Raw genomic sequence first — 21,885 nt, forward strand, 5'->3', positions numbered from 1 at the left:
CAATATCGAATAACATTACTCATATTCGTTGTCCACAAGTTATTCAAAAGGAACGGTTGATCCAACTCCAAAAAAAAATTATGTTTCGCGATTCCATAATCCAATTTGCTTATTCAAATTATAATTTACCTTTGGATACAAATCACGAGAATGTATATTCTTCCTCAAACGTGGCGTTGAGAGGTAACTATGATATAGTGATCTACCTTTTTACACAACAAATGTGCAGCCCAAATAAGAAACAGGTATGAATATATCATTTCCTTGATGCAAAAATCCCATCACTCATATGTGTGTATCTCTTAAAAACTAATCCGCAAGGGCCGCTGCCCCTTCTGCCCAGCCCCAACGGTGACGGAGGATGGGAGAGGGATAGACGCGAGAGAGACTGAGGAGAGGGTCATAAAAGCCTAGAACATAAGGAAACAAAAAACTCTACCCAAAAGATTGATTTTTCCCTTATTTCTTAGCCACTTACTCAGCTTCTACTCATTTGTACCCTTTCAAGTCTCATTGTGAGACAACAAGTTACTCCAACAGCTTAAGCTCTTGGAGTAATTGGTAGTTTCACATGGTATCGTAGCATTAACATTCTGTCTTGTTTGATTCAGGACTCTCTTGATGAGTAGTCTGATCCTCTAGTTATTGAGTATATTGTTTCCGAGAGGACTGCCATGGATACATCATCAAAGATCTCTGCACCCCCTGCAATGACATCCATTTCCATCTCATCAATTGCAAGTTTGGTGTCTGTCTGTTTGAATCGAAGTAACTATCTGTTGTGGAAGTCTCAGATAGTTCTAGCTCTGTACGCACAAGATCTGTATCGTTTTGTAGGTGGATCGTTTCCCGCGCCAACAAAATTCATCCATGATAAAGAAGGCCATCTCATCAATCCAGAGTATACAACATGGAAAAGAACATACCAACTTGTCTTTAATTGGATAAATGCTACTCTCACGGAAGAAGTCTTGTCTCAAGTTATTGGCTTGGACACAGCAAAGGAAGCTTGGGAATCGTTGTCAAGAATGCTGGCTTCTACATCAGAAACTCGCGTGCTTAATCTGAAACAACAAATCGTGAAGCTTAACAAGAGAGACTCGCCAATGATTGAATATCTTGATCGTCCTAAGAGCTTGTCTAGCGCATTGGCTTCTGCGATACAGCTGGTATCCTCAAACGATTTGGTCCATGTTGGATGGACTTTGTCCAGAGTATCTCAGTTTTTATACTTCCATCACTACCAGGTCAGATGGCCTGCCCTCATTTTATGATTTATCTGAATTAATGGTTAATCATGAAATGCAATTGGAAGCTATGTCTAAAAAGAACATACCTTCATCTGATTCTACGGCCTTTTTCACCTTACGAGGAAGAGGTCGTGAAAATCGTGGTCATGGTGGCCATTACTCCTTGAACACCAATCGTGGCTATTATCGCGGAGGAAATAGATATCAACGATTTCACCACAACCGTGGAGGTCGAGGTGGGCACTTCAACTCTTATGGAGGATGAGGATTCACTTCTGGTCGTCCCATTTGCCAAAACTGTCATGCAAGAAATAATAATCAGTGGAATCAAGCATATCACGCGGATGACGTTCTGTCATCCTTCGCTGCAATGAACATAGGTGATGGTGCATGGTATCAAGATATCGATGCTAGAAACCACATCATGGCTGACGCAATAGGTCTTGCAAATCATTCTAACTACAAAGGAATTGACCAAATAATGATTGGAAATGGTATGAAACTACCTATCATTGGAACTAGTAACTCCACACTTGTCACACCCTCTCATACATTTAAATTGAATAATGTCTGCAGGTGCCTGAAATCAAGAAAAACTTGTTATCTGGCGCAATTTGTTCGAGATAATGATTGTGTTTTTGAGCTTGATGCATCTGGTTTTTGCATTAAGGATTGACCGACAGGGAAGACCCTTCTCACATGGCCGAGTAGAAATGGATTGTTTCCCATTTAGTAGAAGTCGCTTGATGTTTCGATAAAATTTGTCCTAGTTGCTTAGAGGGCAAATCTCGTAAGTTACCTTTTACTTCATCTATTTATGTGACTGTCTCACCTTTTGAAGTTATTCATGTTGATTTGTGGGGACATACTCCTGTAACTTCTAGAGCTGGACACTTATATTATCTTTTGTTGGTTGATGATTTTCAAGGTTTTCATGGATGTTTCCCTTGTTTAGAAAGAATGAAACGGTGGAATGCTTTACTAATTTTCTTACTACGTTTGAAACACAATTTAGCATGAAGACCAAAATTTTTCAATGTGATGGTGGCACAGAATTTGATAACCAAAAATTCACCAGACCCTGTCATTGCCTCACCAAACCCTATCACTCCTTCTCCCACCCTCTTTACCCCTCTCTCACCACTTGAGAAACTAATTTATCGTAAAAAAAAAATTCATGATTGCCAAACATGACCTAAAAAGACAAGACTCTTCTGTTAGAATGTTTAAGTCGCCTGTGCAAGGTCTTCACGGCTGCCATTTTTTCACTATGTGGAAAAATTTCTTGTTTGGTCCACCCAAAGCATGCATTCAATCCAGAGGAACTCTCCGACGCTCAAGTCCGTAAAGAGATCAATAGAATGAGAACTTAGCCAGGGAAAAGACGTGTTACCTAGTTCAGTGTAATGGCGATGTGTCGTGATGCTATTTGTTGGAAGGTGATAATGACCTTCTATGGTGTATTGTCGTCGTACATGTTGATTGGACATCCTGGGACTGAGGCACGATCTCTGATGCTGCTAGTACAATGGTTAAGGGCAATTAGAAGATTCCTGCCTTCTTTAGCGGTTAGGTGATGTGACCCATTTCTTATGGGGCGGTGTGTGCCGGTGAGGTAGTGGACAAGATCATGCGTTATGGCTCTGCAAGGAGGTGGACATAGGGGGTTGATAGATGGTGACCGCTCATCACGCCTTTGGTTGTGGGCCATGTTGGAGATCGGATGGCTGCTTAATTAGGAGGTGGGAGGAGACCCCTCCCCTCCTATAACCCTGTTGTCTCTGACTTCATCCTTGGGACTTAGGGCAAGTGCTAGGAGTTAGGCGCCACCGTTTCTACCCCCGACAGGGTACAAGAAGAACATTATTAGATGCAATCCTTTATTGCCCATTGGACATGAGAGATCATCTCTGGTGATTTTCTAGCTTGTTGTTAGTCCAATTAGGGCGGAGATTGATTAAGGTCCCACTGATTTGGTTTGCAAGGCAGACAAAAAGAAGTTTTCTACATGAATTGCCCTCAGTACAACACTTATCGCGACGGGGTTGAGCCTATAGCTCAATGGTTGAAGCTTTGTATCTCAACCTTGAGGTCGCGGGGTCGATCCCAGCTTACCAAAAAAGAAAAAAAAAACTTTTCGCGACCAAAAGTTGTTTCTAGTGGCCAGTTTATCATTATGTGGTTACCATAAGAAGAAGCAAAACTTTGGTGGGACATGACTATACCTTATTTGATTCCAAAGGCTGAACAAATCAACCCTCTCACACCCCCTTCCCCAAGAAAAAGGGAAAATAATTCCTGATCTGTCTCTCTCAATCACTCTCTTTCTTTTTCTCATAGATCCACTTCGGATCCACCTATATCTTGGTCACGATCCGAGTCCCATTATCAACACGACTATTTTAAATTGGATCATCCATGGGAGTGTCGGGTTAAGTGAGGGAAAAGGGATGAAACCCAAGAGAGAAGAGAATTGTCATGAGAATTAAAAGTGGGAAAAATGAAATATTTTTTGTCATTTTTAGTAGGGTTTAAAAATGTTACAAAAATACCCGTCATGAATAGACAAAAATGAACTAAAACATAAAGGTTATTTTCATATAGAGAGAAATTGCCCCCTTCATTCGGTTCTAGACTTATAGGACACTCCATTGGATTTTGAGGCTTTATCTTGGCCACGATTGAAATAATTTTGGACCTTAGGATATGGACCCAATGGACACCATTAGGATGCACCTATTGTGCTCATATCCTTTCCATTAACGTTAAGAGCATGCATTTATTCATCAAATTATCCTTGGGCTTAATTCGAAAAGTGCTAGAAGAATGCTAAAGTGAAAGGTGCCTTTGCAACAAAAAAAGAACAGCTAGAAGGGTGCCCCTATTTGGACAATCACACTGAAGAGCATTTATAATGGCATAGAAAAATATAAAATTAAAAGAAAAATAAATGCACTTTAGTTAGATGGTCCAATGGATAGCCCTTATAGCTTGTTTTTTGCAAGGGTGCCCTTTATATTAGCATTCCACTGGCCAATCAGAAAAGTGTTCGATGAAAGTGAGGAGTCCCATTATCAACACGACTCCCATACCAGTTTCCTAAATATTCAACTCATTGGGTAGAGTCCCATTTGCAACGCAACAGAGGCAGAGTGGGATTTTTTAAAGCATTATTGACTGATCTTATTATCCAGTTGAATAATTGAATAAGCCAACTACCAAAGGCTCCTTTCCAGGCGAGCTCTGAGTTCACTTGGACCAACATGTTTGTTTTGCATTTGTAAGGTATAATAGCTATAGAGAAATTTACTTGCATAAGATATAATTAAAAGCTATGAAAGGGTTTTGCTAACGAGTGCCCTCAGGAGCATTTAAAGCACCTATTTTCATGTACCCACACTTTTATCCTCAGAACACATTTATTATTAGAGAACTGTTTCCCACAATTTCATTTCTATTACGAGAAAATAACAAGAATACCCCTATGTCATAAAAGATAATAGCCAAAGTACCTTAACCCATTTTCCATGAGATTGAAATATTTTATTATTTTATATGAGATAAGTTTATTTTTGTCATTTTCATGAGATAGTGTATTTTGTCATTTTTATGAGATAGTGTATTTTGTTCATAGGATCGATGATCCTAACCTTCCAATCTATGCATTTTTTTTATTGTGGTGTCCATTTTAAACTTCCTCAAATCAAAGGGTTAAGATCATTCTATGGAGAAGATTTTACGGGCCCACACTATCTACATTAGGGCCCAACAAATGAATGGTTGGATCACCCACCCAAACAATGTCGGCACACGTATTTTTTTCATTTGTTGGGGATATGCCCATAAAATATTTTTCAATCCTAACCCCGATCTATGTAGTTTTTTTATATTGCGGTGTCCATTTTAAACCTTCTCAAATCAAAGGGTTAAGATCATTCTATGGAGAAGATTTTATTAGAGAATAAAATTAGATCTGAATTAGAGAATAAAATCAGGGCCCAACAAAATGAATGGTTGGATCACCAAAAAAATGCGGCCACCAGTATTTTTTTCGGGTTGCACATAAGTGCAGCGCCGTCCACCATGTAAATTGTCTTGCATTAGATAGGTCTTTTTTATTATTTTCTATGACATATAAGTGTATTGGTCATTTTTTATGAGTGAGTGGTACTATGATAATTTTCTATGAGATAGGGTCTTTTTATTTTCCATGATATATGAGAGATTATTATTTTTTCCCCGAAGAGATAGGTGTATTTAACACTTTCTATGAGATATAAGTATTTTTGTCATTTTTCATGAGATTTAAGTAGGGATATTTTCGTTATCTTTTATGAGATAAGGGTATTCTTGTTATTTTGTCATGGTGGGGGTATTTTTGTAAAAACCAAACCCAAGCCTCTTTTGTTGAAATTGTAATTATGGAAATAAAATCTTGACTACAATCGTTGCTCTAGTAATAAATGTGTTTGAGGATATATGCGTGGGGTGCATGAAAATAGGTGCTTTAAATGCTCCTCACTCGTTAGCAAAACCCAATAAGGAAAGTGTTTCTGAGCTCGAGCTCAAAAACTCATGTGGGCCCACATTTTGTGGAGGGAAAAAATGGGCAAATCTGTGGAGAAACAGTATCTGTCTATTTTTCCCTCCACTTTTGGATGGGTTAGGATAATCGTATGGACCTGATTTTTGGTACACATCCTATCTCTGTAAGGGCATTCCAAATGAATGCTTTGGATCACACCAAAAATGTGGGCCCATATGAGTTTTTGACGCTCAAGCTCAGATAAGCTTAACTCTTAAGAAATTTATATTTATGAGGTGGGATTTGCTACACAACTCTGTGGAAAGCCATTTTGCGGCTCACTTTTGCAAGTGAGAAAGGCCACAGTGGCTCACCTTTTTGCAGATTTTGTCTTATTCATTTAATTAATCTCAGGTGGTTGTTCTCTCATTCAAAAGTGAGATGTGAACACGCTTAGGTAGGCACTTAATAGTTAAAGGAAACTTTACATTTATTAGAGGGAAATGATACTTACGCCCCTTTTGATCACCAGGGGCGCCAGTGTACGGGGCAATCAAACCCACTGGGTTTTTCTGACATCAAGTACATTAGCCCCACGTTAGTCATTGATACACTGGTGCTGGGTGTTCCTAGTGATCAAAAGGGGTGTAAATATCACTTCCCTTTAGAAGGTTTTATCTAACCTTGAGGTCATCCAACTTTTCCGATTTTGTATAGTGTAGATTCAAATGGAGAGTCACTTCTGAAATCAAAACCGTTGATCTTGTAGATTTCTTAATGGAAACTATGATGTTGTATCACATGAATTTGTATGCTATTCAAGATCAAATGCAAGGCCTATCAAATGGAGGGCTGGGATCGTCCAATGGTGAGACCCATTGTGCCGCACTAGGCGTTGTCTCACATACAAGAACCCTGGTTTATCACATCATACACTTAGGGCACGTTTGGATACGATGATTTTTTTTTTTTTTTTCATAGTTATCTAGTGTATCCTAGTGGTGAGAGAGGGTTTGGCTGGGTGAAGTGGCTAAAAATCAGGAAACAAAATACAAGAAGCTAGTGTGTCCGGTGATCAGAAGCGGCAAAAAATCAGGAAACATACAAAAAATCAGAAAACAACAGATTGAATTTTGGGTAGAGTATTTTGTTTCCTGATTTTTTACCACTTCTCATCACCGGACACACTAGTTTCCTATTATTTGTTTCCTGATCTTGAGCCACTTCACCCTAATCTCCACTTGGAGACATTGATTTATCATGAAAACAAATCATGGTAGCCAAACGTGCCCTTTAAGAACCAAAGTTTGTAAAATAAGGAGAGCAGTGTGAATATCAAAACAAGGGGTTAGAGATATCATATCCTTCTGCATTTCTTGCCCATTTTTTCAGTAGTCACGTGAAGAGAGGAGGCAACTGAGATATTTTCAGTTATAAAGTTTATTCGTTCAACCTTAAATATTTTGGCCTTCTATCAAACATCTCAATCTCCAGGTAGAAAATTCATACATCTTCCTATTAAAAACTTGCTGGTGCTTCTACTTCTTCTCTTCTATCTTCATTTTTAAATATTCTTCTTCATCTCTCTTCGTTTTCTGTTGGACTTTCAGAAAAAAATTTCATTTTTTGGCACTCATTCTTCATATTCTTTTTTGTGGTAGAACTATAGTAAATAGTATTAATTGATATGAGTCAAATCAGTCCCACTTCAACTAATTCCCAATAGTGATTACAATTGCTTCAGAATGAAACTTCCATTACTTAAATAGAAAGCTTGTACTATCAAAATTCAAAAGCATATATATGATTTCAAACACAATTATATTGTGGGTTTTTGCAATTATCTGTTGGGGTTTTTGCAAAAGAAGTCTTCTACTTTGCTAAATTTAAAAAATTAGTATAATAGTTTGACAATTTACAAATAGAGTAATCATGTTTGAGTGAATGTTGGTCATGCGATCAATTTGTGACCAAAATACCCATCCTAGACCGTTGTACTCATAAATGGCCAACATGACCTTATATGTTAAAAGACATAAAATTACCTTGTAAAAAGACCAAAATACCCATCATGCTCAGTGATATGCTTTGATAAGGTGGGTCCCACTAACTCAATTCAAAACCATGCATCAGGTGGGGCCCACCATTTTACCTCACTTTTGATGGAGTAGGTCCCATGGTCTCCATCCGAGCCCATATATAGCGTAGGGCCCACTATTTTAGACCTCATGTTTTGTGTTTTGATGGGGTGGGCCCATTGTTTACACCCATGCATAGAATGGGCCAAGAATGCTAGTATCTATAGAAATGATATTCCTACCTACACCCATGATTTAAAGTAGCTGTATTTGCAAATTGTCAAACCAGAAGACCCTTTTTAGAAATAAAGCAAAGTAGAAGACGTCTTTTGCAAAAATCTATTTTTTTAGATCGTGCTTTTCTAATGATAATTAAAGTGGTTCCTACTACCAATAGTCTTTTCCAACATTGTTTATTACTCTGGTAAATATTGCCACTTATTCTAATGGGTATTATCGCTTATTCATGTTGGTGCAAAAAATCCTACACAAGAAGAGATGTGTCCTTGGATCGAAGGTTTTAAATGCCTTATCAATTAATTAAAGATGTAACTCATTTTTCGAGTAATGTACGAACTATGATCAGTCAATTGTTAGTTCGATTGCCTTGTGAACAAGGACTTCAGCAATTCGATTGGTGTTAAAGAAAAAGAAACTTATCAAAGAACGAGACTAGACAATGTCCATTGATGTCTTCAATGTATAGTCAAAATGTTTAAGAAAGAATAAAGAGAAGAAGAAGATCTCTATCTTAATAATTTCTCCGAGATAAAAGAAAAGGATACAAGTTATATGTGGATGTTAGGAGAGAGACTTGAAATTCCTCTCCTTTATTTACACACTTTAGCTCCTCTCCTTTATTTACACACTTTAGCTCTAGTAGTTTTTGTCTAACCGATTTTGTAACCGCACTCCTCCATTTGCAATCAACAGTGATTCATCATGAAAAATTTGAATTCAAGGTGTAACACAATTCCATAGTAATTGGATGTAGTATTTTATTCCTTTTTACAGTAGTTAAGATAATTTTGAAACAAAAGCAACATTCATTTGCTACCGTCCATCACAAAATGCATTTCGCGGCTGGTTTGTCGCACGTCAGACCAGCCACCTCGTGAATGGAGACAAAAACTGTTGTCTTCATCAAGGTTTTAAATTTCGGTTTCGGAATGCGTTTCGTTCCTGACCGAAACTGAAATTTTTGTCAAAATTTTGAAATTTTGGGCGAAATCAGTCGAAACAAATTAAGTCATTTATCTCTTCCTAAAATTTAAGGCAAAATTATCGAAATTTCGCCCTAAATTTCGGGCCCGAAATTTTAAGAGAATATTAATTAATCTTAAAATTGCAGATTTTTTGGGATTTTCATGAAATTTTGGACCGAAATTTCAGGAAGAAATTCAATCAAAATTTTCTATGGTTTCGAGTTTACCACATTTCGATTTTGTTCTCCACCGAAACCCAAACTTTTAGACCGAAATTTTGGATTTCGGTCGAAATTTAAAACCTTGGTCTTCATTCAAGAGGTAGCTGGTCTGACTTGCAACAGACCGACTCGGACTTCCAATTGTTTCCGTCAGACTCTCAATTGAGTACCACTTCCATCACAAACTACTGGACTCCTATCGGAAGTCCGAAAGGTCATTCGGACTCCCGAACAAAGTGGTTCTAATATGAAAAGAATGGTTCCATGATGAAAAGAGTGGTTCCAATATGAAAAGTGGTTCCATTATGAAAAGAGTGATTCCAATATCAAAAGTGGTTCTATTATGAAAAGAGTGGTTCCAATATCAAAAGTGATTCCATTATGAAAAGAGTGGTTCCAATATCAAAAGAGTGGTTCTAGTATGAAAAGAGATTCCAATATCAAATAGTGGTTTTAGTATGAAAATAGTGGCTTTTTCATCATAAAAAGAGTGGTTCCAATATCAAAAGAGTGGTTCCTAAATAGGTTGTGCCCCAAAAATCATTTTCATAGGTTGATCCTAACCCTCTGATCTGAATGTTATAGTGTTAGAGGGTTAGGATTAACATATGGAAATAATTCTTGGGGCACAATCTATTTAGGCCGCGGCTCATCTAATGGACAGTTTGGATCATCCTATGGTGCGGGCCATACCATATTTTTAATAAAGTGAGGAGTGCCCTCATCAAAATATAGTAGTGTTGATAACATTTCACCGGGTTTATTATCCAAAGCAAAATAAAGAGAGCCAATGGAGTTTTTTCGCTAATGGCAATGACAATGGGTATGGAGTTTTACTGTTTGGAAGGCTTTGGGAAGAAGAAGATAAACACCGAAAATGGTAGGTGAAATGGCATTGGATTTGTGCCTAAAGTGAAGGGAAAAACAAGAAGGGTATTCTTGTCCTAAAACATATCTGGCGCACCTGACAACTCCTCTCTCATGATTTTCAAAAGTCTGCCCTTGATTCACAATTTCAGCAAAACTTTACATTTTTTAAATAATTTTCCTTATTTTCTAACTAGCTCCCACGTAAAATATGCTTCTTCAGACAGCACTGACTTCACTGAGAAAAATTGTCTTTTCCATTGTCTCCTGTGAAAAAATTTTATCCTTAGATTTACCTCTATCTAATACTCCCATTATTTTTACCCGCTATAGTTACTGGATCTTTCAAATCGTTTTAATTTTCAATTTTCCCCACCTTCTCTCTTTCACGTGACGCTGAGTTTGCACACTGACAGCTACTCTGCACTGTGGCACGGAAATTTTCTCAGGAACCTTTTCCTCTCTCCGTAAACCCAAATCAAAACAGAGAAGAAGAAGAAGAAAAAAAACCCATTCTTCTCTCGTCTGCAACTAAAAATGCAGACAAGAAAATACCCTAACCTCTTACTCACTTTACTCTCTCTTCCCCTTTTAGTTTCTGCCATTACGCTCTCTTCTCCCCCTCCTCTCAATTCATTAATCCCATCTGACGCTCTTGCCCTTCTTGCTTTCAAAGCTTCCTCAGACCTAGACAACAAACTCAATTTTTCCCTGAAAAATAGTTTCCATTACTGCCAATGGTATGGCGTAAAATGTGCAGAAGGTAAAGTGATTCGACTCGTATTAGAAGGTTTAGGTCTAAGAGGAACCTTTGAGGAAAAAACCCTAACCCGCCTAGATCAGTTAAGAGTCCTCAGTTTACAAAGCAATTCCCTTTCCGGACCCATTCCTGACTTCTCCAAACTCCTCAATCTCAAAACCCTATTCCTCGATCACAACTCCTTTGAAGGAAATTTCCCAAATTCAATCTTCTCTCTTCATAGAATTCGAACCCTAGATCTCTCTAACAACAATCTCTCCGGAAAAATCCCCACCCAACTAGCCGCCCTCGACCGCCTTTACTATCTCCGCCTCGAAAGGAACCAATTTAATGGCACAATTCCTCCTCTCAACCAATCTACTCTCCGAATTTTCAATGTGTCGGAAAATAATCTCTTCGGCGCCGTTCCGGCCACCCCTCTTTTCTTGGGTTTTGACACCTCAGCATTTTCCGGCAATCCCGCTCTCTGTGGAGAGGTTATCCATAAGCAATGTCAATCCCATTCCGCCTTCTTTGCTTCTTCTTTGATTCCCCCACCACCGCGGGGCGGAGAGGAAATGGAGGGAATTCTTTTGCCCCCTCCTTCTCCCAAGAAAAAACCCAAAAGGACGGCCGTCGTTATTGGGTTCTCCGTCGGGGTCTTACTCGTAATTGGGTTCCTTCTAGGTGTGTCTCTATCAATCAAGAAAATGCAAAATCATAAACCGTTACAGTTACAGACTTCTGATTCATTGGACCGCATACATCAGACTGAACCAACTGGTACAGATAATGATAATGCTTTATTTTTAGATGGGCCACTATCAATTCCGGCCGAAACAAAGGCTGGGAAAATGCAAGTTGGGAAGAGTGGGAGTTTGGTTTTTTGTGCGGGGGAGCCTCAGATTTATACGGTGGAGCAATTGATGAGGGCTTCAGCGGAAATGTTAGGGAGAGGGACGATGGGGACGAGTTATAAGGCTGTTCTGGATAATCAATTGATCGTCGGCGTGAAGCGTTTGGACGCCGGGAAGATTTCTCCGGCGATGACGAGGGATGGGTTTCAGATGCATCTTGAAACGGTGGGGAATCTCCGGCATCCTAATTTGGTTCCTCTCAGAGCTTATTTTCAGGCCAAGGAAGAACGGCTTCTCGTTTATGATTACCAACCTAATGGCAGTCTCTTCTCTCTCATTCATGGTAAGCTCAAAACTCACTCTCGACTCGTCCGATTCCACTCGGTTAAGATATCTACTCAGTGGGCAGAGATCGAAAAGTAAAAGATATCTACTCAGTGGCTCGTAAGTCTAAGTTGGTTCTTTGATATTGGCACTCCTTTCTTTACCCGATTTGAAAGGCTATTAAGTCACTGATATTAGCACTACTATGTTTTGATAATTGTACCAACTTAGAGCTGTGGAAGGTTATAACAGTTCCCAGAAAGCTCTTAGATGCCAATTAAAAAAAGAAGACAAGCTGAGTTAGTGCAAATATTAAAACATGGTAGTGCCAATATCAGTACAGGTTTGAATATATTCATTCAGAGAATTGATATCCATACTGCATTTACCCCACTTCACTCCATAGTTACAAAATTCTCCTATAAATTTCAAACTTCTTGAAAAAACCCTGAAATTTATGCATGTTTTTTGAACTTTGAAAACTTTCATTTTTTTTGAATTAGCTTGGATTTTCAAAATCTTGCAAGCGCATTCAATTCGCCATCCTCCCATATTGCTTTTTTTAATGTTATCTACACTACGAATTTTCAAAAAGTACTGTACGGCCTACCTCAGGATAATCCAAACCGTCCATTTGATGGGCCACAACCTAAATAGGTTATGCCCGAGAAATCATTTCCATAGGATGATCACAACCCTCCAATCTACAGAGGAAAATCTAATGGACGGTTTGGATAACACAGTGATATAATATGTACACTACTTTTTGAAAAATTCTCCTATAATAGAAACAGAAATCAAATAAATGGGAATTTTTGCATTAAAATTCTCCACCCATCGTTTTATATTATATTATCAACTTTGACCCGTGAGTCGTGACTCAGGTACCCGATCGACTCGGGCAAAACCGCTTCACTGGACATCGTGCCTGAAAATAGCAGAGGACGTAGCTCAAGGACTGGCCCACATCCACCAGTCTCCAGCTAGACTCGTCCACGGCAACATAAAATCCTCCAACGTCCTCCTCGGCCCCGATTTCGAAGCCTGCCTCACTGATTACTGCCTCACCCCACTCCTAAACGACTCGTCCGAGTCCTACGATTCCGACTCGTCCGGTTACGCCGCTCCCGAAACTCGGAAATCGACTCGCGAACGACTCACCACGAAATCGGACGTCTTCAGCTTCGGCATGCTCTTGTTAGAGATTCTGACCGGCCGTTCCCCGTTGCAGCTTCCGTCCGTACAGGTCACCGATTTGGCGAGCTGGGCTTTGTCTTCGGCTAGGGATGAGCAAGGGAACGAGCAGAACCGGCTAGCTATGCTTTTGGATATTGCAACCGGCTGTATCCGGTCGTCTCCTGAGCAGAGGCCGACTACTTGGCAGGTTTTGAAGATGATTCAAGAGGTGAAGGAGAGCCAAGTGGAAGACAACGCTGAGATATCATAATTCACATTGTATAAAATGATATTCGCACACCCATGTTTTGGTAATGGCACTCCTCACCTTGTTAATTACTTACTTAATTGGATGTTAATTATCACCTTTGGGAATTGTAACACCTTTAAAACCCAATTACCAAAGCATACTGATATTGGCACTACCATGTTTTGATAACTCTATTATTAACTCACCTTGTCTTTTATTATTTAACGGGATCTGCTAGGGACCATTGCAGAAGGCATTTCAGGGCATGTGAGAGCAGCTACCTCAGGTGATTTAAATGAATATGACAAAATCTGAGCATGCGTGGCTGTTCTCACATGCACCAGCCCAGCCGCGAAATGCCTTAAGCAATGTCCCTAGCAAATCCCTTATTATTTAGCCAGCTGTGGAAGGTTACTGCAATTCCTAAAAAGTCATTACAAGCCAATTTCAAAATAAAAAACAAGGTGAGTTAGTGCAATTGACAAAATCTGGTAGTGTCAGTATCAGTAGCCTTTGTCAAATAATTAGGGAGTGTGAATATTATTTCTGATTATTTCCACTCCCTTGTTTTGGTAACAGCACTCTTGACTTTATTAATCCTTCTTGGATATGCTATCCTTTGTTACTTTTGTTCATGTATTAAATATTTACTAGAACAAAATTGGTCAAGACAAAAGAGAATTTAGAGAAAAACTTATCCAAGCAGGATAGCCAATATCAAAAGCTGCACATCTAAGGATTAGATTTATGGATTTGCTAGAGTCAATCGCAGAAGGCATTTCGTGGATATTCTGTTGCATGTGAGAGCAGCCACCTCGCGGATGAAGAGAAAATCTGCTGAAGAGTGAGCCTGTGTGGCTGCTCTCACATGCAACAGGCCATCTGCAAAATGCCTTTCGCGATGGATGCTAGCAAATCCCAATGTATAAAGAATGTTGCATTAAATTATTCATGCAAGGGAGTGCTGATATCAATTCCCTAATGCAGATACCACTACGATTATCTGATTGGTCTCACTTTCATTTTTGGCATAAAAAGCATGTTTTTTGCTTTTTACTTTTTCTAGAATGATACTATGAGAAGCTCCTTGTTTCTTTACCTTTAATTACTTTATATAAGACTAGGATTTTGTAACGCCACTGAATTACAAGTGGGCCCACCTTAGAGGAAATTATTATGGTGCATTTGGATCTTCCTGAAAATACATGGATATGAATTATTGTGGCAATCTGTCAACTTTTAAGTGGAGAAACATTTTCATGTTATCTTTAGGGCAGTGATATTTCTCCCCCCCCCCTCTGATGGCTATTCCACCCCCCTCTCCTTAACAGTTTTCGTTAGCTTTTACGAAGGGGTGGAGAAGCAGCCGTTAACTCCAATAGCATAAAAGCTAACGATTTCTGTTTGGGGGGGGGGGGGGGGGGGGGGGGGGGGGGAGAAACTCACTGCCCTTGTGATGTGTGGCTTGTTTGGCTACACTACAAGGGGATGGTCCAAGTGAGAAAAAGGGGCACATAAATCATTTCCCTGCATTAAGTAGTACTCTCTCTCTCATATGTGTAGAGAGTTCTCTGCACACTAGCTTAAAATACAGTGGGGGCCCACATTGTTTGGGTGATCCAACCCATCCATTTTAAAGATCCTCACATAGATAGTGTGTCTACAAAAAATCAGATCCATAGGATCATCCTAACCCTACGAATTGTGGAGGTAAAATGGATGTCTTTAAACCTTCACAAATTAGTCCATTTTTTGCCTCCACAGTTCGAATGATTAGGATGATCCTATGGATCTGATTTTTTGTGGACACCCTATCTATGTGAGGGCCTTAAAAATGAATGGTTTTGATCACCCAAATAATGTGGCCCCCACTGTATTTTAAGCTAGTGTGTAGATAACTTATCTACACATATGTGTACGAACCGTTTTCTCATATATATATATATACTAGTAAAAAACACTGTGCGATGCACGGGCCGACAAAGAACTGTATGGACCACATCACGGGTTGATCCAAACCATCCTGCATTAATTAGTACTCTCTCCCTCTCTCTCCCTCTCTTTCTCTCTCTCTCTCTCTCGATATATATATATATATATATATATATATATATATATATATATATATATATATGTATGAGGAAACGGTTCCTACACATATGTGTAGATAAGTTATCTACACACTACCTTAAAATACAGTGGGGGCCACATTATTTGGGTGATCCAAACCATTCATTTTTAAGGCCCTCACATAGATAGGGTGTCCACAAAAAATCAGATCCATAGGGTCATCCTAACCATTCGAACTGTGGAGGCAAAAACTGGACTAATTTGTAAAGGTTTAAAGACATCCATTTTACCTCCACAAATCGTAGGGTTGGGATGATCCTATGGATCTGATTTTTTGTAGACACCCTATCTATGTGAGGGCCTTTAAAATGGATGGCTTGGATCACCCAAACAATGTGGGCCCCCACTGTATTTTAAGCTAGTGTGTAGAGAGCTCTCTACACATATGTGTAGGAACCGTTTTCTATATATATATATATATCGAGTTTTATGTTCATTTTTCCAACAAAATTTACGCCCAGTTTTACATCGAAAGAAACAGAGCCTTATTGAAGAAAAAAAGAAAGGAAGAAAAAAAAAACTACTTAAGCTGAAGTTGAGACAGCCCAAAACTAGGTGTATCAATGGTCTGGATTTAGATAGGATCCACCAATGTCCAAGCCGTGATCTGCTTGGATCCTAGCTGGCCCACCCATTTCCAGTGTCATGATCTATTAGGATCCTATCCTCGGTGTTTGAATCTAACTGTATTTGGATATTTGGATTCAGATTGTTGGACCGTCCAAGATTCAACAAGAAAGTAGAAAAGGGGGATGATAAATTCGCGCGTACCCCATGTAGGATAATTCACACCCTTTTAAAGGAGGGTATGTGGCAGACTTTAGTGCCTTTTGACGTTAATTCACGTTAAACTGGTGCGAATTATCCTACATGCGGTGCGAATTTATCACTGCCTATAAAAAGTTATGATTTAGATAGGATCCATCATGTCCAAGTCACGATTCTCTCGGATCATAATTGTAGAATTCCACACATCATATCCTCAGTGTTTGAATCTAACTCCACTCGGATTTGGATCATTAGTCTGACCGTCCCTGATTCAACAATAAAGCAAGGGCCTGTTTGGATACCTCCCATTTTGTATTTGGATTTGGAATTGAGTTCTGAATACAAATTGAATAGATTCGGCAGCTCATGTAGAGGGAGACAGAGAGGGAAGAGGGTACTTCCTAGTGGAGGGGAGAGGTCTAGTGGAGGGGAGAGGTTGAGGACCAAAGAGGATGAAGGAAACTGCCACATCTGTGGATTTCCAATTTCTTATTTGCACGGCAAATTTAGAAATTTGAATTTTTTTCACTGTTAGCTGCTAAATTAGAAATCCAAGAATTTCATCCGATCTAAATTACAATGCAAAAAGGGCTGCAAATATGAGAAATCCAAATCCAAATCTTCTCGGCATCCGAACGGGCCCTAAGGGAGATGATATTTCCACCCCTCTGCAGTACGCATTCGGTCTTGTTCTTTATTGAAACTTGACAATGATGCTTATGGTGAGAGTGATACTGATACTTTTTCAGCCATTTTTGGATTGTACTAAGTTCTTCTTCAGGTAGAACTAGATACTTTCGTGAATTATGGATTTGTACTAAGTTCTTCTTCAGGTAGAACAAGATACTTTAGTGTTTTACACAAATGATTGGATTTATTTTCATGAAATCCATATTTGGTAATTCACAGGAATTGACGAAAAAGGAGGAGCTTGTCCTGATTTGGATTTTGATGAAGATGACTTACTTGATGAGTAAATCTTCTAAAGTCATAAAGACTATGCTTTCATTTCAGTATGTATAGAGTTCACTTTTTTGTGGAACTTTATTTTGGATCTCGATGAGAATCATAACCCATGAATGAATTCATCTAAGATCAGTGGGGTTCACTTACATGTGAAACTGCTTTCGTTTGAGTTTAGATTATTTCTAAAACTCTTAGTTAGTCTTAAAAGTATTCTTGTTTTCAGTTGGATTACAGATCTTTTTTGATATGGTGCTATGGATGATTCAACATTTTGTTTGAACATCACATTATCTATCTATTGGATTGTGCTATATGTAGAACATAGGAGGAGATTGTTGGGTATATAATATAACCCTATTATGTTCTAATATAAGCCCAATAAGATAATGGACCGGTGTAGTGGGCCTATTTGGGCTAAAGCCCATTAACCTAGTGTATATCTATATATAGGGGCTGGAGGCAACAAACTTGGTATTCCAAATTAGATACCTTGGGTGTAATGCTTCAAACAACCTCTTGCTTGACCTAATTCCTCTAACAAAGGATTGAAGGGCTCTTTTGGTTTTTGTTCTGCTTTTAATAGATTTACACATTTCCCTCTATCTCTCTTTCTCTACTATTTTTGATAGGTTGTTGTTTCAATCAATTGATATACTTTTCTTAATGAAGCAACGTTATAAGTCCCACTTGATTTATCTTCACTTGAAAAATGGCCGGTCGTTGAGCAAAAATAAAAAGAACAACAAATGGTACGAAAACAACAAAAAAAGAGCTTAAAGCCCACCGAGTAACAAGTAAAAGAACAACCGCCGCTCATACCACAACAACCAAGAGCGGGCATACAACCCCTCGAGCAACAACTAAAGGAGCAACTGTCGATGAAAGCACAACAAAAAAGAAGGAGCATCCCAAACCTCGAGCAACAACTAAAGGAGCAACTATCGACGGAAGTAGAACGGAAATAAAGGTGCATACAATCTTTTAGCGCATATTTGTCGGTTTATTGATAAACTAATCGTCTTCTAGTAACTGATGTCCAATTATATTTGCAGGAAATAGAAGATGTTATGGTGAGATGTTCTCCATTCTAGTTCAACAAGGAATGGAATAACTTGAAGAAAAAGCTACATGTTCGACATTTGGACCTTTTAAATAAGACTCATTTTGGACATTTATTTGATAAGTTGGGAGGCATCACAGTGTACAGGATAGTTTTGACATGCCTAGTTAATCTGTGGGACGTTGAGAATAATTGTTTTACTTTGGGAGAAGAGGAAGTAACCTTTGATGCATCGGACGTGGCCCTAGCTTTGGCCCTAAGCGCGAGAGGGGCAAAAATTTCCTATAATAGAAGCCGTACTAAACAGGTAGCGGGTTGGATGTTCGACAAACCCTCAGCCTCAAAAGAACAGATTATAGCGAAGATTCTCGAGTTAGTGGATATTGATGAGGATGAGAAGACAGAGTTGACAATGAAGTTGTTATTGTTGCTACTCTTTAGTACAGTTTTGTTTAGTCAAACTGAACATAAAGTTCATTGTTCCCTCTTCCCCTACATCGAGAATCTCGATAACATAAGCAACTTTGCGTGGGCCAGTTGAATATACTCCGATGTCGTAGATTATATGAATGCACTTTTGAGGAATCTGAAAGGTCACTTAGCCGGATGCGCAATAGTACTACAGGTAATTATCTATTTATAATATTTTTAGTTGGTAGAATTATTTGATGCTTATTTAAAATTTCTTGATGTCAGACATGGGTATTCGAGCATACTACAATTTGGACCAGCAATGACCCTACTGCTCTTCCATGTATGTTTAAGCGGACAACCAAATTAAAAATGAAGACAAAGGTCCAAACAGATTTGATTATGGCCTTAAAAGGAGAAGCAGTTGAAGCCCTCTCAGGTGATGTATGATATATCATTTAGATTAAAAAATTACAATGTTAACACATTATGCTGAACGAATTCAAAAATGACTCTACAGGTGGTGAAGAGGCTTGCACCACTAGCGACGGAGGTAGCCCATTTACCTCCAACTGAAGGTGTAGAGGACCTGCCCACTCCACATCCAGAGCCTTCCCTAGTATGTGTTGGTTGTTATGATATCATATTCCTCAATTTATTTGGGTTAGGAATAATAGTGTCTAACTTGAATTGTGATTTTACTTAGGAATATCTGGCTGACACGTCTACTGAGCAACATGGCCCATTGGTATTATTTGTTTATGAGGAGCTGCACCGTGAAAAAGAAAGAAGAGAAGCAACAGAAGCACGATTATAGATGGTGGAGATGGAATTGGAGCTCCTAAAGAAGAAGTGTGGAGTCTCCTATATGGACGTAGATGGGAAAGGAAAAGGCTTGGTTGATGTGGTGTTGATAGAAGACGAATCTCAATCACTGGTAATATTCGGTCCTCAAGAATCAGAAGGCCGATGTGTCCAATTTTGTGCATTTCAAGCAAAAAAAACCTTTGAATACCCTAAAAAATGAATGAGAGAGAGAGAGAGAGAAGGAGATGATGTTAGATGGAGTTTTGAAAAAAAATATAGAAATATAGAGAGAAGGAGAATGAGATTTCAGGCTTACCTTCTTACGTATTACCGGAGAAAAGAGTAGGTTTCGTCGGAGAAGAAGAAGTACTTCAACTAGGTTAAAAACAGGGTTCGAACAAAATCGGTAAAAGTAAAACTGTAAAAAGAAGGGAAGAAGAATAAATGTACTGAGGGGCATTTTGGTCCTAAAATTTTGATTTTTTTTTATAAATCAGCATTTATATGTTTTTTCTCAACAAGCGACATTTTTATGTCAACAATTCAACTCTCCGACACGAAACAGTAATTTACCCATTATTAAAGGATACTTTATCTGCACTACCATGATTTGGTAATGACAAAAAATAACCTCGTCCTTTCTTTTCAATTGGCAGAGTTCTTGGGAATTGTAATAGCTTTTGAGAGCTGGTTAAATAATATGGGCAGTGATAAATAGACTACCATGTATCTTAAATCGACCCCATGGAGAGAGAGAGAGAGAGAGAGAGAGAGAGAGAGAGAGAGAGAGAGATATTAGGGGGTCGGTTTATCACAGACCAATTATAAAGGGCAGTGATATATCCGCCCCTTTTGATCACCAGGAACACCCCTTGTCAGCGTATCAATGACTAAAGAGGGGTTGTTGTACTTGTGTCAGAAGAATTCAATGCCTCCTGATTGCCACAAACACTGACTGGGGGTGTTCCTGGTAATCAAAAGGGGCGGATATATCACTTCCCATTATAAGACGCAATGTGAGTTTGTCTTGTTGACAAAACTTGGTAGTGGGAATATCATTAGCAAGGGAGATGATATTTTCACTCCCCTTGCATTCCATGCGCCCCCTTTATAAGGTCTTTATAACTTGATATGCCGTGAAAAGTGGGCAACTTTAACACTTTTTGACTTCAAATCATGTTGTAAGGGGGCACATGCGTACTACAAGTGGGTGAAAATATCGTCGCCCTTAATAAAATGCCCGTATAATATAGGGATTTGCTAGGGACAATTGCAGAAGACATTTCGTGGGAGGGCTGTTGCATGATACGCAGCCACATAGGCTCACTTTTCAACTCTCACTTTTCAACAGATTTTGTCTTTTCCATTTAATTCAGCAGAGGTGGCTGCTCTCTCATGCAACAGACCGGTCCGCAAAATGTATGGTCCCTAGCAAATACTGAAGGAAAGTGATATATAGGCCCCCTGTTTCTTCACTGGGCACCCCCTCTAGCGTATTTATGCCTACTCTTTTACGCTGCAGTGGGTGGCCACAGGAAGAAAAAGGGATGAATATATCATTTCCATGTACTAAACTATGTTATAATAAAAGGATACTGATGTTGGCCCTGCCATGTTTTAATAGTTACACTAACTCACCTTGTGTTTAATCATTTAACTAGCTCCCAAACTGTTATTATAAGTTCTCAAAAGCCAATTTAAAAAGAAAAGATGAGAAGAGTTAGTGAAATTATCAAAACATGTAAAATTAACAAAATAGTCTTATAATTTATAATAAGGGATTTGCTAAGGTCCATCGCAGAAGGCTTTTCAGGGCTGGTCTGTGTTGCATGTAAAACCAGCCACCTCGTGAATAGAGATAAAAGCTGTTGTCTTCATTAACGAGGTGGGTGGTCTGATATTCAACGGACCAGCCACAAGCCTTTTGTGATGGTCGCTAGCAATTCCCTTATAATAAACCACATATAAAAGTTACAACATTTTTGTAATTCATCGGACCCTAATTTTTCGGATGCATATCGGATCTTGAAATATAGATCTATAAAGAATCCGTCAAATTAAAACTAGTGTCTAGACCCATTTTTTTTCCATTTTAAAATAATATAATCGAATCCGTTGGACTGCTTGAGTTTGCGACGATAGTAAAATCCATCCGATAGGCCTACAGAAAATTTGCCTTTGGGGTGAGTTTGGATTGCGGGAATCAAGAATCAGGAAGGTATCCTATTCTGATTCCTGTTCAAATTATCTT

General features: G+C 38.9%; 1 protein-coding gene across 1 annotated transcript; it reads left to right on the forward strand.

Annotated features, from left to right (window-relative positions):
- Window positions 1-10,535: 10,535 nt before the first annotated feature.
- LOC143846872 (Leucine-rich repeat protein kinase family protein) lies at window positions 10,536-13,601 on the forward strand. Its single transcript, XM_077355466.1, has 2 exons — window positions 10,536-12,085; window positions 12,951-13,601. The coding sequence occupies exons 1-2, from the start codon at window positions 10,684-10,686 to the stop codon at window positions 13,511-13,513; spliced, it is 1,965 nt and encodes a 654-aa protein (XP_077211581.1). The 5' UTR covers window positions 10,536-10,683; the 3' UTR covers window positions 13,514-13,601.
- The last annotated feature ends 8,284 nt before the right edge of the window (window positions 13,602-21,885 follow it).

This window comes from Tasmannia lanceolata, unplaced genomic scaffold (assembly GCF_043159265.1).
Source record: "Tasmannia lanceolata isolate RefF3 unplaced genomic scaffold, GAP_Taslan_0.1 ptg000015l, whole genome shotgun sequence".
NCBI lineage: Eukaryota > Viridiplantae > Streptophyta > Magnoliopsida > Canellales > Winteraceae > Tasmannia > Tasmannia lanceolata.